The 17787-nt window shown below is 42.0% G+C and overlaps 1 protein-coding gene across 1 annotated transcript in view; it reads right to left on the reverse strand.

Annotated features, from left to right (window-relative positions):
- Positions 1-4757: 4757 nt before the first annotated feature.
- Positions 4758-17787, reverse strand: part of AMH (anti-Mullerian hormone) — a 31126-nt gene continuing 18096 nt past the window's right edge. The window contains exons 4-5 of the mRNA XM_068233964.1: positions 15939-16101; positions 4758-9622 (exon numbers count right to left, since the gene is read on the reverse strand). Coding sequence (XP_068090065.1) covers positions 8728-9622; positions 15939-16101 — 1058 coding nt within the window. The 3' untranslated portion in view covers positions 4758-8727. The remainder of the gene's footprint in view (positions 9623-15938; positions 16102-17787) is intronic.

Consider the following 17787-nt stretch of genomic DNA (forward strand, 5'->3'; position numbering starts at 1 on the left):
TCCTAGCCCACTTCCAAGCCATAACTTGCTTAGTCCCAACCGGCTGCTAGACAGACTCATAAGTCCCAGCTCGCTGCCCAGGCTAACTCTGATGAGTCTCATTCGAATCCCAGGTAGACTACGGTAGTTCTTCCATCCATTCTGGTTGTAACAAGCTTCAGTCCATGGTTGTTGCTAGTTTTCCTGACCTTATGACAGTTGTTTATAAAGTTATGCCCATACTTCACCACTAATTGTACTTAATTAACTCTCTAATTTTTGTACACCATCAAAAAAGTCATTCATCTGAGTTGTAATATTTCAGCTTTATTAATGAATAACGAAGTGGCTAAAATCAAATATAATATCTGAAGAAAGTGCTCTCTTATTATGCCCCCCTTTGGCCAGACACAATGTCAAACACTCTCAGCACACATTCCTATATAACAGGGGTGTCAAACTCAATAACATATGGGGGCAACATCTAAAACACAGTCTAAGTTGCTGGCTAAATTGTTTATTGAGACTTAACAGAAAGTAGTCTCCGGTGGGCATGCTATAGCATAAGATGCAATCCCTCAATGTGGCCACCATAGCTGGTGTGATCTGGATGGGGAGGCAGCACACTGTCTACTAAAAGAAAGAAGGTAAAGAAGAGTTTAAACCAGGCATGGGCAAACTTGGCCCTCCAGCTGTTGAGGAATTACAAGTCCCACAATGCATTGCAGGAGTCTGACAGCCACAGTCATGACTGATTAAGGCAAATGCATTGTGGGATTTGTAGTTCCTTAACAGCTGGAGGGCCAAGTTTGCCCTTGCCTGGTTTAAACCTATATGTATGCTGTATACTTCATTCCATGAACATGCTCACAGGAAACTGGATGTATTGTAGGACGGGGTGGCAGTTTCCAAATAGCTATCAGGTGTCACGCATAAAAAAAGAACGCTTGCTTGCAGCCTTTAGAGATATGGATGGAAAGGGCAAAGCCGCTGTGCGCACAGCAATTTTACCTTTATTAGTCCAGGGGGAGCACCGGTTAACCTTTACGGATACAGGCGTGTGTTGCTATAGTAAAGTACAGCGCTAGGGGTTAAAGAGACACTGAAGCGAAAAAAAAATTATGATATTATGATTTGTATGTGTAGTACAGCTAAGAAATAAAACATTAAGATCAGATACATCAGTCTAATTGTTTCCAGTACAGGAAGAGTTGAGAAACTCCAGTTGTTATCTCTATGCAAACAAGCCGTTACTCTCTCCGACTAAGTTAGTCGTGGAGAGGGCTGTTATCTGACTTTTATTATCTCAACTGTAAGTGAACTGTTTACTTTTTCTCTGCTAGAGGAGAGGTCATTACTTCACAGACTGCTCTGAAAGACTCATTTTGAATGCTGAGTGTTGTGTAATCTGCACATATTATAGAATGATGCAATGTTAGAAAAAACACTATATACCTGAAAATAAAAGTATGAGAATATTTTCTTTGCTGCTAATCTAGGAATTATTCATAGTACACAACCAATTCACTATATCATATTTTTTTTTTCGCTTCAGTGTCTCTTTAATGGCTGGTGCTCCCCCTGCACTAGCAATGGTAAAATTGTCATGTACTCCCTGCACACAGCAACTTTACCGGACTTGCACCAGTCCAATTGAGACCCAAGCTAAACAATCCCTTGCTGATACTGAATGGGGGCACCTTGCAGCCCTTAAATCTCAATTGAATGAGCTCTTAGAAAAAAGAAACAGGATAACTATATTCCTCAGATTCATAAGAAAAAAAATGGTGACTGAGTACACATATCTAAAGACATAGCGGCTGAGTTCAGAGGATGCTATGCAGATCTGTACAATATTAGGACAATCAAATGTCCTGACGCCTGTTGCGGAGAACCGGAACAGGCGCAACAATCTCCGTATCGTCGGCCTCCCGGAGGGGGTCGAGGGTGACGACACTGCAGCCTTCACGGAGGCTCTCCTGCGGGAGCTGCTCTTGGATGCTGACTTCACTTAGCAATTCGTGGTGGAGCGGGCCCACAGAATTCCAGCCAAGAGGCCCCCACCCGGAGCACGCCAGAGACCCTTCATCTTCCGCCTCCTCAATTTGGAAAATGGCCTTATCCTCATCTTTCCGGATTTTACTGCCGAGACACAGCGCCTCCGCAAATCCTTTGAGGCGGTGAGGAAATCTCTCCGTGACAAGGAGATAAAGTACGCCACCATCTTTCCGGCTAAGTTCACTGGCCTGCTCTGTAAAATCATTTAGAATGCTGAGTAGTGTGAAAACTGCAAATATTAGAGTATGATGCAATATTATAAAAAAACATTGTATAGCCAAAACTAACAATATGAGAATATTTTCTTTGCTACTAATGTTCTAGTAATTGTCCGTACTACACAACCAATTCATTATATCATATTTTTTTTTTCGCTTCAGTGTCTCTTTAAGGTATATGCCAATATAATTGCCCTCAGACAAGGCTCTATATCATTGATCCTTGCATTTTATTCTCAACCGTCGGCAAGAGTCAAGGTCAGTGCAGAGATATTTGAACTATTTATGATTAAAATTGGGACCGAACAGGGCTGCCCTTTATGCTTTTTAATTTTGTACTTACTCTAGAACCCATTTTGCAGTCTGTCCATGTCAACCCTGATATAACTGGTTTCATTGGTAAATTTCGCCATATTTGGGCAACGCCATAGGCCATAATGTTAAAAGATAGGAGGTCAAATAAAACAGATACCATAAGCTTTATTTAACTGGAGCTTTTTCTAGCCCCTAGCCCCTTTCTAGCCCCTTTTCTGGCCCCTCTCTGAAGTTCCATTGTCTCCCAGGCTTCTGCTGTCCCCTCCATATGATCACCTTGCATCGATCTTGCTCCTGTGGCTGAGAGCATTCTGCACTTATGCAGTTCACAAAGACTTGAACTGCGCAGGTGTAGAACACTCCCAGCCACGTAAACTGGGAGATTAGGAGAGGCGCACATGCGCAGCAGCCCACGACCCAGCCGGTGTTGGCGATCATACGGAGAATACAGTGGCAGTTAAAGCTTAACTTTTTTTTAGTTTATCTCGTGAGTGAAGTGTGGTCCAGTGTTAGTCGAGGAGCAGAAATGCAGACATCAAACCAACAAATGATTCTAGTGATACCTTTTATGACTAACTGTACATGGTTTATTGCACGAAACCATGTACAGTTAGTCATAAAAGTTATCACCGGAATCAACGTTTTTCGGTTTGATGTCTGCATTATCTTACTTTGGATAAACTTTAATTAAAAATATAGCTTTACCTCGGACAACCTTTAATTAAGAATATAGTGACGCAGCCTGAATTATGAGAAAATCACAATAATTTGGATGCCAGCAATACAGGGCCAAAGGAGGAAAATTAGATAATTAGTAGGGGTATATATTTGTTATATTCCCTGAGATTGCCTAGTGCAGGGAGAGACGTCTTTTAGATTCTACCTTTGCCAAAATGACATGCGACCGGAACGTAAATACGCTTACAGTGGGCACCATGAGCAATAAGCAGATGACATCTTATGTTTTCTCATTAATCCACACATTTTCATCCAAATTATTTTTTTAAAAGAGATGGATTTGTACGTATCCCTCTCTAATTTCAAGATTAACTGCAGTAAGTCAGAGCAATTGAATCTCAATTTATCTTTGGTTACTTTCTAACCATAACAAACCTCATTTTCCTTTAAGTGACAATCCTCTTCCCTTAAATATCTCAGAGTATAGCTCTGCACAGGTTTTGATCAGCACTTTTTTTGCTAATTTCCCACCCTTGTTGGTGTCCATTGACTGAGATCTTGACAGATGGAAACTTCTGAATATCACCTGGCTAGGAAGAATAGGTGTTCTAAAAATAAACATTCTCTCAAGAATTCCCTTTGTAAAATAAATGCTCCTGACACAGATACAACAAGATTTTCTTTCAGAATACAAATTTGGTGCATTTGTCTGGAGAAACCCGAATTGCAAAGTAGCAATGAATATCCTCTAAAGGAAGGAGGTCAGTGGGGGTTTAGGAATGCATAACCTTGTCTGTCATCCTTTGGTAATCAATATACAAACTAAGTATGAAGTGTGTCAGGAGAATATAGACTCAAACAGAACGTATCCTGAATGGGGATTATGCCCTATAGACACTTAACATTTATTAGGTATGATAAAATGCAGACATGGAGCACACACACATATAAGTATAATCTTTAATCGTACAAAAGATACTGGTTAGGGACCCCATATTAAAACATAAGTGTATCAGGGGAGTGAAAATACTGTCTGAGTATGGTGTGGATTCCAGAAGGAATCTGTGAATCCCCAAGGTAAGTAGTACCCTCTCCCCTATTGACCAACAAGATGGGTCCCTATAACCAGATTATTCCCTATAACCAGATTATTAGTAGCTAGGTACTGGGGGTAACATAAAATGTAAATGCTATAGAACACTGCTAATGACCATCATGTTTCACCATATAGGCTTCGTCAGGGTGCGACAATAACAGCAAATAGAAATATATACGAAACCCATCACCCACCAATACCCCATTAGCCCAGCAAATTAAATAAAGTGCATAGATATGCTATCAGACCTGTGACTTGAGCGTTACTAGCATATCTATGCACCTTATCCGTTCAGGGATACGTTCTGTTTGTTTTTATCATTGGGGCACGCGCTTACATTGAATTCTGGACTGGACCTACCCTGATAAAGTCATGAGTTTAAATAAAACAGTATTCAAGGTATGGGGAGCATGTTTTAAAATGTTTACAGTTTTATTCATTAGCATATCTGATACAAAATATACATAACAATATACATTTGGGAATGCTTATAATACAGCACATTGTAATAATATACTATTGTCAGAATATGTACTATATAGTTTACAAAGTTTCCACATTCATGCCATGTGCATGTCTGTAAATAACAGTGTATATACTTGTTTACAGAATTAAAAACATGCAAATATGCATCTTCACATTTTTTTAAAGAGTTGTACAGCTTTAAATACAAATTTCTTGAACCCCATCCTACCCTGTACGTCCATCATGCCATCCCTTTCTATAGCTTGTACACTACCTCCATCCACCCTCCCCTCCAAGCCACATGCAGCTTCTTCCTCATTCAGGACCAAACTACCTGCAGTGCCACTGTGCAAATCCATCCATTACTGTGACTATCAGAAGCACCTCTCTGGTGCTGCCCTGTCCCTCCGTCTGTGGTTGCAGTGAGCTCCATCGCTCTTCCCTATTAAGGGGGCAGTGACATCACCAGCTTCCCAGGGATCCCATTTGCTGGCAGCAGCAGAGCACAGGCTGCTGTGTCTATGCATGGCCAGCCTACCAAGCATGTTGGTTGCAATTTATGTAGATGGGCCTAAAAGATTACATTTAATTTGTAAAGCCAATTATTTGTGCAGGAAAATGGGAATTTGTCCTCTATAGCAAGTACTGTGGTCAGGGTCGGTTTAAGTGGTATAGGGGCCCTGGGGCAAAGGTAACTTGGGGGCCCCCTCCCCAGCAAAGTCAGCCCCTGCAACCACCCCAGGTCATCTCCCCCTGACTGCATCCCGGGGCCCCTGCAAGATGTGTATCTGCATTGTAATAACTCACCTCTCCAGGCGGCTGCTCCGGCCCTGCTCTGACTTTCTCCATGACCCGACACATGTTATGCGTAATTCTTAACACATTAAATAGTAAAAAGCTCTTTGTAGCATTGTTATATCAGAAAAGAAAAGAGTAGGGTAGAAGGAAGAAAAAAGGGACCTTGCAATAAAGTGAAAGGAACAAAGGATAGAGTTATTAAAAAATATTCAAATATGTAAAATTTACTATTTCAAGAGTAAATCCATTTTCATTAAAATAGATATAGGAATCAATAGTGCTGCATAAGCTAGTCTGTAGTTTACGGTAATTAAAAAGTACTTTTCCATTTCAGTCTATAGCTGCTATAACTTTCGTAGGCCTAGTGCACACCGGAGCGTTTCCGCTGCGGTTTGCGATCTGCTTGCGGGTGCGGATCCGCTAGTGTAATGTATTTCAATGGGCTGGTGCACACCAGAGCGGGAGGCGTTTTGCAGAAACGCATACTCCCGGGCTGCTGCAGATTTTGGATTGCGTATGCGTTTCTGCCTCAATGTTAAGTATAGGAAAAACGCAAACCGCTCTGAAAAACGGCACTTCAGAGCGGTTTGCCAGGCGTTTTTTGTTACAGTAGCTGTTCAGTAACAGCTTTACTGTAACAATACATGAAATCTACTATACCAAAACCGCTACACAAAACCGCAAAACGCTAGCTGAAACGCTACAGAAAAATAAGAAAAAGTGTTTCAAAATCTGCTAGCATTTTGCGGATCTGCTAGCGGGTTTTGGTGTGCACCGGGCCATACACTTAAAGATTTCAAGCTTGCTTCTGAAAACATAACAACCAAAGTTCTTTAGGTAATACGTTTAATGGCTAACTGTACAAGATGTCCTTGTAAGCTTTTGAAACTTTTAATTTCTTCTTTAGGCATGATACAGAATTGGATCAGAATCCTATAAAGCTATTTCTTACATGAACAAACGTATATATGATTTTCAGTATTATCATGCCTGAAGAAGAAACGAAAAGTTTCAAAAGCTTGCAAGGAAATCTTATCGTAAGTCTTAATAATAATAATGTATTATCTAAAAAACTTTTGTTGTTATGTCAGATTCTCTCCATGACACCGGTCCACGTAGAAAAAAATTGCTTGAAATTTTGGCAGAAATATACAGTTTAGTGAACAGAACTTCACATAAATCTTTTTTTCTGCCGCTGTTTGGTATCTGAATATCTATAAGTTTACAGTAACCCTAATATTTCCACAAAAAAAGCACACGTACACATCTACAGAGATGCATATACAGTGTGAAGGCACCAGTGAGTTTTATGGTCAGCTCTTTGTAATTTAGCTAGAACAGACCAAATGCTTGCAATTTATGTAGCTAATCTTGTGACTTTTTTTTTCTAGTTAAAAGTGGATTTCCACATTAAACTTGCACTCACATAGGTTTCCTGGACATGCAAATGTATTACTATATGTCCTGTTGCTATCGGTTCGTTTTTTTCATCCTGTTTATTTTATTTTTGTTTTTTTATTTTTACCCTCTCAACTGTTCATGTATCATAACACTGGTCAAAAAACTGCATTATATTTTCATTCTACTTTTGACGATACATTTTTCACCCCTTTAACATTTTTTAATGATAAAAGTAAATTACGTTTGCACAAAGGCGTCAAGTCATGATAAGTCCTAATTTGTTTGAGCAGCTGAATTCTTATTTTTGATCAACCATATTGTTTACCAACTAGGAAATGAGTACCCTTAGTGATCTATGGTAATATCAGTGACAGAATACACTTGATATTTATTCAGCACTGCAGTTACCAAGTGATCGAAATTCATGGCATGCAGTATCTCAGGGGTAACAAAGGCATTCTAACTGCACTATTCATTATTACATTGCTTATTATGTCGTCTTGCTAGCATTCCCACCATGTGGCTGTGACAGTTTTTACGAGTACAATAGCTTTCTAAATGCTGGTAGCAAAAACATGACATGCAAGTAGTTAGCATTAGCAGCAACAGTGATGACATTTTAACTTGCTAAGTATTCTGTGCAACCTGTACTTACTTTCTTCATCTTTATCCCTTTAATTTTCTAGAGGGGGGTTGCTATATCAAGAGTCCATTCTAGTGAACCTATATTGCTACAATTATCTATATAATATATATTATTTGTAAATCAACAATACAATGCATCCCTTATTATACAGCGAGGGATGCAAGTTACAAGCACCATGAGATGGTGTTTATGGTTTTGTACTGATAATGGCAGCCTCCAGAAGAAACCCCTGAACATCATTGGTTTCTATACCACCCTGTAATAGGATGAATACAAATGCAGGCACCACCATGTCAGGCATGCACTATACTCACATCCTGCATCTGAGGAGTCATTCACTGGACAATCCCTTTTCTTATCTCTGTACACACTGAAAATGGTGAATTATCATAGTAAAAAATGATTTAAAGAAATGGATTTGCAATACAATGACCACGTGCACTTTTCTTGAGATCAAAAAAACAGCAAATCCCCTGGTCAGCACAGTCAAAAATGATAGATAATTGTAGTTTAAAGGCCACAGATCACATCAAGAGGATAAAAGAAAATATATCAGCTAGTCATGCATTCTTTACTGTTCTAGCCTGTACTAGAAAAGTCATATGACAATAATGACTGGCTTTTTTGGATAACAGCCCCACTGCCTCAGGTTTATTTGTACAAGCAAGGTCTGTTTGGCAGTGACTAAAGATGGCCACACACCATACAATTTTTTAAATATCTGTTCAATTTAAGAAGTGCAATCAATTTTTCTGACTGATTGTAACATTTCAAAAATATGACCAATGTACCACACACGTATGTTAAATTTTTCCTCAATTATGATAAAAAATGATTGAAAACTCTGACAAAATTGCTAGGGTGTGTATATTAATAAATTGACAATCCAACACACACCATACAATCTTTAGAAAGATTGAAGAAAAATATCTGGCATTTCGGATTTTTCAGTTGATTGAAAAGAAAGCTTTCGATTTTTTGGGAGATACGATCGTTTTTATCGAATTGCCGTAAAATCGGATCATTTTATTGTATCGTGTGTGGCCACCTTTACGTTGACACATTACAACCAATTATCTACAACCACAGTCTTTGGCAATCATATTAGGATAAAGCTGAAGCCTAATGCCATTCTCATCTGCCACCATCAGCCATAGTTCATCATACTTTATAGGCACACAACAAGGAGGTCGGTGAAGGTCAGTCTGTTTCCTCTCCTGAAGTTTGATGAGGAGAATGACATGGGCCTGATAGTCACTCTGAGTAGTCTGTGGAAAGCGGCAAGGACCCACACAGTTGTTTATGTTGATTTGCTCAGGATACTGAATATGCTTATATTCTGCATATGATTTTAGGTTGATTGACAGCTCTTGCAAACGACAGTGAGCTTTCAGCCCCGCTTGCCGGTTTTGGCGAGAAAGTTTTTTCCGATCTTGCCAATAAGCTCGAACTGTCTGTAATGTTTTAAGAAGCATTAAAGAGTTCAGTTTCCCATGTTGCTCATCAACTAGCTGTCGCTCGATCTCAGATTCACTATGCAAATAGCTGACATTGACATAGCCATGGCAGGAGTTTAGAAGTTTCTGAAGAACGTATATGTGCTCACTGGTTGAAAGTATGTCTTTCATGTCTTCTAGCACCATTTGCATCTTCTCTGTAATCTTCTCTAGTAGTGTTCCATTCAGCGCCCCTTGGACTCTTCTGGCCAGCAGATTTTTGCTTCCGGGTAGAAAGAGGAAAACTAGGGGCTCCTGTGACTCGACCAGCCATTTTAAGGCTTCCATTTCTGAAACATTTAATAGCTGTGGACGAAGATCACCAGCATTTCCAATAGCAGGATCAAGAGGAAGATAAACAGTGGAAAATGCTTTTCCATGAGGGGCCATCAGCAGTGCTGAGAAATGAGACAATTTTGCTAAAAATTCATCCTTTTTTACCGTAGGCATCATTTGGTTGTCCTTACTGCTGCTGCAAAAATAAAAAAATAAAAATAAATATAAAAAATAATGTATCTATAGGAAGAGGTGAGGGGAGGTTAGTGTTAAGCAGTGGAGAGAAGAGGAGAGGAGGGTGTTAGGCAGAGTAAAGGGGAGGCTAGTGTAAAGCTGGCCATACACTGGCCCGATTTGCCGCCGATTCGACAGCAGATTCGATCGCTGGGATCGGATCTGCTGCCAATCGTTCGCGCTAAACGCACCCGCCGATCCGATTTCCTCTCGAAATTGGATCGGTCCGTCGATCGCGCCGTGCGGGTTACTTCCGTCGATCGCCCGCGGGTAGGGAGTGCGTCGCTAGCGGCGGCCGATCCGATACAGTTATACATTACCTGACGCTGGCTCCCGGGCATCTTCTCCGCGTCTTCTGCGCATCTTCTCCGCGCTGCACCGCTCTTGCTTCCATCCCAGCGTACATTAACTTCCTGTGTCACTCCAGTGACCAGGAAGTTCAAATAGAGGGCGCTCTATTTGAACTTCCTGGTCACGGAGTGACACAGTGTACGCTGGGATGCGGTGCGGGGTGCAGCGCGGAGAAGAGGACCCGGAGCCAGCTTTAGGTAATGTATGCAGGGGGGGGGGGGGGACAGGCGGCAGCGGCGGCTCCACAGATTGTGATCAGTTTCAGGCTGAAATCGATTCACAATCTGTTTGCAGTAAAGGCAGCCATACGATCCCTCTCTGATCAGATTCGATCAGATAGGGATCTGTCAGCTGGTCGATCTAATGGCAAATCGACCAGTGTATGGCTACCTTTAGGCAGGGGATGAGTAGAGGATAGTTCCAGGCACAGGAGAGGTTAGTGTAAAGGTACCCATTAACTGTGCAGTTTTTTCACTAAATGTGATCTTTCGATGCGATTTTAACCTATTGAGGACTGCAGGGCTAAACCCCCCTAGTGACCAGGACATTTTTAGTAAAAAAGGCCACTGCAGCTTTAAGGCCAAGCTGCAGGGCCGCACAACACAGCACACAAGTGATTCCCCCCTTTTCTCCCCACCAACAGAGCTCTCTGTTGGTGGGATCTGATCGCTCCCCCATGTTTATTTTTTTTAAATAAATATTGTTGTTTGTGTTTAAAAAAAAACAAAAAAACACTGTTCCTTTAAACCCCTTCCCTCCCTCCCTCCCCCCAGCCAGCCAATCATGGCGATCAGCTCTCATAGGCTTCACCCTATGAGAGCCGATTGCTCTTCTGTCCCCCAGGGGGACAGCCATGTCACACGGCTGTTCCCAGTGCAGCGCTGCTGCTGATCGCAGCACTGCACCATATAAATAGACAGCGATCATGCCGTCTAACAGTCTCCTGAAGGAGCTCCGCCCCCCCAAGCAGGAGATGCACATGCAGCCTGCGCGCGATCTCCTGCAAAACAGAGCCCCAGGACTTTACGCCAATCGGCGTTAGGCGGTCCTGGGGCTGCCGCCGCGGCCACGCCCATTGACGTGACGCAGTCGGCAAGAGGTTAATGATCAAATTGTATCGAAATTTTGCCGTTTATGAAGGCAATTGATAAGGAACGATTCTTTGGTTGATTGCTAAATAGATTAAAATCGATCCGAAAGTTGGATTTTATGATCAAATTTGAAGAAAGAATCGTTCAGTAAATGTGAACAATCGATAATTACCTTTCGATTATTTTTGTATTTTTGATTGTAAAAATTGCATCGAAAGATTGCATTGAGCAAAAAATTGTACCGTTAATGGGCACCTTTAGGTAGAAGAAAGGGGGAGGTCAGCGTAAGGCAGGGGATGAGTAGAGAGTAGTTCCAAGTGCAGGAGAGGAGAGGTTAGTGTTAGTCAGAAGAGAGGGAGAGGTTAGTGTTAGAGAGGGGACAAGTAAAGGGTAGTTTCAGGCACAGGAGAGGAGAAGTTAGTGTTAAAGGGATTCTGTGGAGTGTTTAAAAAACCAAAAACTGACACTTACCTCGGGCTTCTATCGGCCCCCTGTAGCTGTCATGTCCCGCGCCGTCCTCCTATGATCACCCATTCCCCGCCACCGGCACCGGTTAATTATTCGTTAATTAACAAGACAAATAGTGCTCACTCCTGCTCGCGTCTCCGGGAGTTTACTGCGCAGGTGTAGTACGAGGCTTTCTCGTACTGAGTCTGCACAGTAAGCTCCAGGAGATGCAAGTGGCCATGGCCATGCAGCCGCAGTCTCATTAGAGGAATCATTAGACCGGGACCGGCGGTGAGGAACAGATGATCGTAGGAGGATGGCATGGGACATGACAGCTACAAGGGGCCGATAGAAGCCCCAGGTAAGTGTCAGTTTTTGTTTTGTTCAACACTCCACAGAACCCCTTTAAACAGAGGATTGGTGGAAATTAGGCTTTGGAGAGGGATAGGGTAGAATTAGACAGAAGAAAGGGGAGATTAGTCTTTAGACAGAGGAGTAGGAAGATTAATGTAAGGGGTAGGAAATGTGGAGGATACAAATTCTGATAAGTCACAATTATTTTCACCATTGTCACATAGCTCCCAACAGTCACGATTTCAGTGGGACAATCCCTTATTCTCATCCAAGTCCTGCATCGTCACTACAATATCCAAACTTCCTCCTCCCTCTCTGGCTTTTTCTCTCCTGTCCTGCCCATGTTGATTGCCCCTGTATTTCTTTCCTGCTCTTGCACTCCACTTGTGTACGTCTGCAAGAATCGGGAGAGGAGCAGAGCCACCAGCAGACTCTCTCAGTGCTGCCTGTGCCACTTAAGTGTTGTATGCACATGCTAAATGGCAGTTAGCGAGAAGCTGCACATGGTACAGCATCCGGTTGATACAGATACTGACAGCAGTAAGACAACAGTATGAGTGACATCTCTCTTGCAATCCACAGATGTGAAAAGTTAAAGGGTCACTATGGCGAAAAATTTTAAAATTTAAAATATGTGCAAATATAGACAAATAAGAAGTACGTTTTTCAAGAGTAAAATGACCTATGAAGAGATGGACTAGTCCAAAACCTGTCGCTTCTGTCAGATTTCTACTACCTACTGTAGGTGACAGCAACATAGGAGAAAAGTAATTTATGGCTACTTTTACTCTGGAAATAAAAACGTACTTCTTATTTGTCTATGTTTGCACATATTTTAAATTTTACAATTTTTCGCCATAGTGCCCCTTTAATGTTTGTTCTATATGTTTGTGGGGCGGGGGATGGGGGAGGAAAACCATTAGAAAGAGAAAGGTGGGGGTAATGAAGCTAGGACAGTGCAACTGGTGGGTATATCTTGAGGGGTACTGAGTTAGGGAAATATGATGCATAACAGGTGTGGGTGCTATGGGGGAAGGAAGCAGAGAAATATGCTGAGTTTTTAGGAAATGGGATGGAAGGTAGTGGGAGTTAGCACCATCCGCAGTTTAGCACCCACTGTAATTAGGCATCCACTGCCATACCAGCTAACTACCTTAATAGTATGCACTACCAGGGCATACTGTAAGTGGGGAGTGGGGACTACTACACTACCAGGGAAAAGCTAGATGACGGTGGCGGGACCACTAGATGCCAGGGATAGCTGTATAGGGGAGGGGGGATCACTGTATATCAGGGTTTGCTATCACTATATGGGGAAGGGGGGACCACTAGACTGCCAGGGAATGCTGTATGGGTAACAATTTGGCATAGTCTCCACCCAGCCAATTTTTTTATGCCACCAGGCTGGAAAAATTTCTAGGAAGAACGCTGGCGTGATGCGACTTTTCCCCTCCGTTGCAATCCTGTTTTCACAAGATCCACAACATGTCACTGTGAACATAGTCTCAAACCTTTAATAATGCTTCATTCTTTATGGCAGTTATTTGAATTGTATTATTTTACAAAGCAAGCAGGGCATTCTATTATTAAAAGTAATATTATTTAAAGATCCCTTTGTGTTCATAGACACATTTAGCGAAAAATGTATGTATATTTATGTACTACATTTCTTACCCTTTCTAAAAACTTGAATGATCCACATTTTACTCAGCAGTTTGAGCTATATATATAACACATGTGTATTTATGACTGTGTAAATTGATAATATTGTAAATAATAAATAAAACTTTTTTGAAATTTGCGCAAAAGACAGCTGATTTACATGGGCTGTCAGTTGTAACCTGTTTTCTTACAAATGTGCCCTGCTTAAAAGACAACTGCAGTGAGAGGTATATGGAGGCTGCCATATTTATTTCCTGTTAAAGAATACCAGTTGCCTGGCAGCCCTGGTGATCTATTTGGCTGCAGTAGTGCCTGAATCACACCAGAAACAAGCATGCAGCTAATCTTGTCAGATCTCACAATGATTTCAGATACACCTGATCTGCTGCATGCTTGTTCAGGGGCTATGGCTAAAAGTATTAGAGGAAGGGACTCTGCAGGGCTGCCAGGCAACTGGTATTGCTAAATAGGAAATTAATATGCAGCCTCCATATTACTCTGGCTTCAGTTGTCCTTTAAATGTTGTCTTAATCCAGATTAAAGAGAGTCTGAATGCTACGAAGAAGTTTTGTTTCTGATTACTTTTGAAGGACAGAAAAATTAATGGACATTTAACAATTACAAAAGTTCTTTCTATTCAGTGAGTCTGTGAAATTCCCCTTTAAAGGACCACTATTGTGAAAAATTATAACATTTAAAATGCATGTGTATGATGTGCATTTGTCACAGAGTAGATTGCACTATACATAACTTTTTTCCTGTGTTGCTGTCCCTTAAATTAGTTAGTAAAAATCTAACCAGTTCACCTCCTCATGGGGGATTCTCTCTATTCTCAAAAGCACAGAAAGGAAGTCACTCAGTCCAACTGTGCAAACAAGAAAGATGCCTGGCTGGCATCTTTGTATAGATCCTTCCCAAGATCCTTTTTATAAAGAATAAAGGAAATACTGGGAATTCCTCATGAGGAGATACGTAGACTAGTCCAAATCTAGATCTTTACTACCTGCTGTAAGTTACAGCTACATAGGAAAAAAGTAATTAAAAATGCAGAGAAATGTACAATACATCATATATATGTGTTTACATGTATGTTACCATTGTTTGTGATAGTGTTCCTTTCAGCAGGGTTCACTCTTATGTTTGTGAAAACCGTGAATGTATTTTCTCATATGTTTTCTGGACAACATCTGCTGTTTCCATGTGAAAAAGTGTGTTTTTCCACAGCTATAGGGCGATTCTTGTAGGGGCCAAGAATACCTAGGTGAGGATTAGGGAGAGACCGGGAGCCTAATGGTGCAATATCGTCAGGTATAGGGAGGATAACATTATATAGATATATATTCACAAAGGTGGGTTGCAGTTCCTGCAACCACTATATAGGCATACAGGGAATTAACCGTCCCTACTCGGTACTCCAGGTCAGTGTTGCCAACTCATTCCTTTAATTATTGACAAATCTTAGTTATACAGGTTCTGGGGCTACTTACACATATTCAGTGCCTTAACTGCATCTACCTAGCGACGAAACCTGTATAATTCATATGTGTCAGTAATTAAAGGGATGAGTTGGCAACACTGCTCCAGGTCCTTCTGGATACTTGATGGTCGCTCTCCTGTAGTACAATAGACTTTACAGAAAACTGCAAAGCTATTACCTCCAAAGGAGGTCAGACTGGTAATGGGTAGGAGCAATCTGACAATACGTTTTACGGGTCATGGCCAACTTCCTCAGGTCAATACAAAATGCCTTGATAGCATAGGAGATAGAGTGTAGGTGCATCTAATGGTGCTAAAAAAAAGTGTGTTTTTTCATAGGCACAATGGAAAAGGGAACCTTAACTGCCACAAAAAAAAAAAAGAGTTTAACTTACCTGGGGCTTCTACCACCCCCCTGCAGACCTCCTGTGCCTGCGCTGGGACAAACCGATCCTTCAGTCCCCCGCAGCAAGTCAGTTTTGTTTTTGGCAATTGACCAGTTAACAGGCCACTGCGATTGCACGGTCCTGGGCACGCGCGTCCTCACTCACACTCATACCGCTGTCGCCGTCCTGCACATGCGCAGTACTAGAAATCTCATAGTCCCAGGTAAGTTCAACTCTTTTTTTTTGTGCCAATTAAGGTTCCCTTTAAGGAATACTTGTAGAGTGTGTGAAAATATCCTGCAGGGCTGTCAGTATTTTTACTTCATGCAAAAAAACGTGAAAAAGTGTGAATAGCCTATTGATTAACATGGGTTCTCAGTTTAAATGTACTTTCCTATAAAAAAAAAAAAAACACACAAGGAAAAAAACTGTGAACTCTGCCTTAAGTATCAACAATACAATACCCAGGAAAGGTAATTCATCCCCCCAAATAAGTGCATTTAATACACACCTGGCACCTGATTTAATGTTATCAGACTGCAGGATGGATGAATAGGATCCACTGTGGGTGTGATGACCTACAACCATAAGTATAACTGGCGTGACCTTGGTCAAACATTTTTCATCTGTGCCAAAAAGATACTGTTCGGATTCTGTTCTTGGGAGTGCAAGTCCTGTCCACAAGAAACATAGATCATTAAAGAGGCAAGAGATAAGAGAACAGAAAATCTACATTTTGTAAGGGCCCGTTTCCACTGTTGCGACGCGATTTCGCCGGCATCCCGACGCTTGTAAAAACGCATGCGGATGCGTTTCCGCATGCGTTTTTACCCGCGATTTCGCGTGCGATTTCGCATGGCTCTGCCAGGGCAAAATAACATTGAAAAAAGGGGCGAAATCGCACGCAAATCGCGGGTAAAAACGCATGTAAAAACGCATGCGTTTTTCCTATTAAATACATTAGCGGTGATTCGCATGGATTCCCGACGCAGGCGAATTCTGTGGGTCCCGTCGTGCAGATTTGGCCAAGCGAATCCGCATGTCGGCGCCGCATGCGGATTCGCTATGGTGGAAACGAGCCCTAAAACCTGTTGCTCCAGATATATAGTTATTTTTTAGTGTGGACATTAAATAAATCTGTATGAAGAGGAATAGGCTGCCGTTGCCTACTTGCTTTTAAAAATGACTTATTCTGATGCCAAACTTGTCGTTTTTAAAGTGTTATTGTCATTCCACTAGAGTGAATACCGCTAACAATAATAACATGAATAACTTAACCTGTGGCCGCGTCGGCAGCCCCAGGACCACCTGACGGCGATCGACGTAAAGTCCTGGGGCTTTGTTTTGCAGGAGATCGCGCGCAGGGTGAGCTCCGCTCTGCCTTCAGTCTCTGAGCGGCAAACGGTTTCGCCGTCTAATTACTGGTACAGTGCTGCGATCTACAGCAGCGCTGTAGTGGGGACAGCCGTGTGACACGGCTGTCCCCTCCTTAGGCACAGGGGCTGAAGCCTATGACAACTGATCACATGGATTGGCTGGCGGGGGGAGGGAGGGAGAAGGGAGTATAACAAATATAAAAAAACCCACATTTTTATTAAAAATAAACATAAATAAACAAAAATACAGATACAAACATCTGGGGGGTTCGATCAGACCCCACCAACAGAGAGCTCTGTTGGTGGGGAGAAAGAGGGGGGAAGATTCACTAGTGTGCTGTGTCGTGTGGCCCTGCAGCTTGGCCTTAAAGCTGCAGTGGCCAATTTCTCTAAAAATGTCCTGGTCACTAGGGGGGTTTAACACCATGGTCCTCAAGAGGTTAATAATAACATGAATAATAGTAAAAAAAAAATATAAAGTGTATCTCCAAGCAAAATAATTTATTTATTTATGTTTGTATTGTTAACTATACATGAACAGGTCTTAACGGTAATATCCAAACTGAAAAAAAGGACATCTACTTACCCGGGGCTTCCTCCAGCCCCTGCTAGCAGCCGCTATGTCCCTTTACGCAGCTCCGCTCTCAGTCGGTAGCTCCCAGTCCCCGACGGTGCAGAGGCCGACCTCGCCAGGTGGTTCTCTACTGCACCTGCGCGAGCGCCGCTGTCAATCACTCGCACGTGGTGTGGAGTGTACTGCACAGGCGCAGAACTTCTGCTGCGGCAAGGGACAAGCTAGGGGCTGGAGGAAGCCCCGGGTAAGTAGATGTCCTTTTTCTTTTCAGCTCGGATATTCCCTTTAGCAATTTGAGAGGCATTTCCCTGCCTATCAACTGCCCGTGGAAAAGAGGCCGAAGAGTGATTTTTAACTTTTGGGTTGCCTGGTTAGCATCCTTATTACTTGTTTACTAGATAAAAATAAGA

Source organism: Hyperolius riggenbachi, chromosome 1, assembly GCF_040937935.1.
Source record: "Hyperolius riggenbachi isolate aHypRig1 chromosome 1, aHypRig1.pri, whole genome shotgun sequence".
NCBI classification, from domain to species: Eukaryota; Metazoa; Chordata; class Amphibia; order Anura; family Hyperoliidae; genus Hyperolius; species Hyperolius riggenbachi.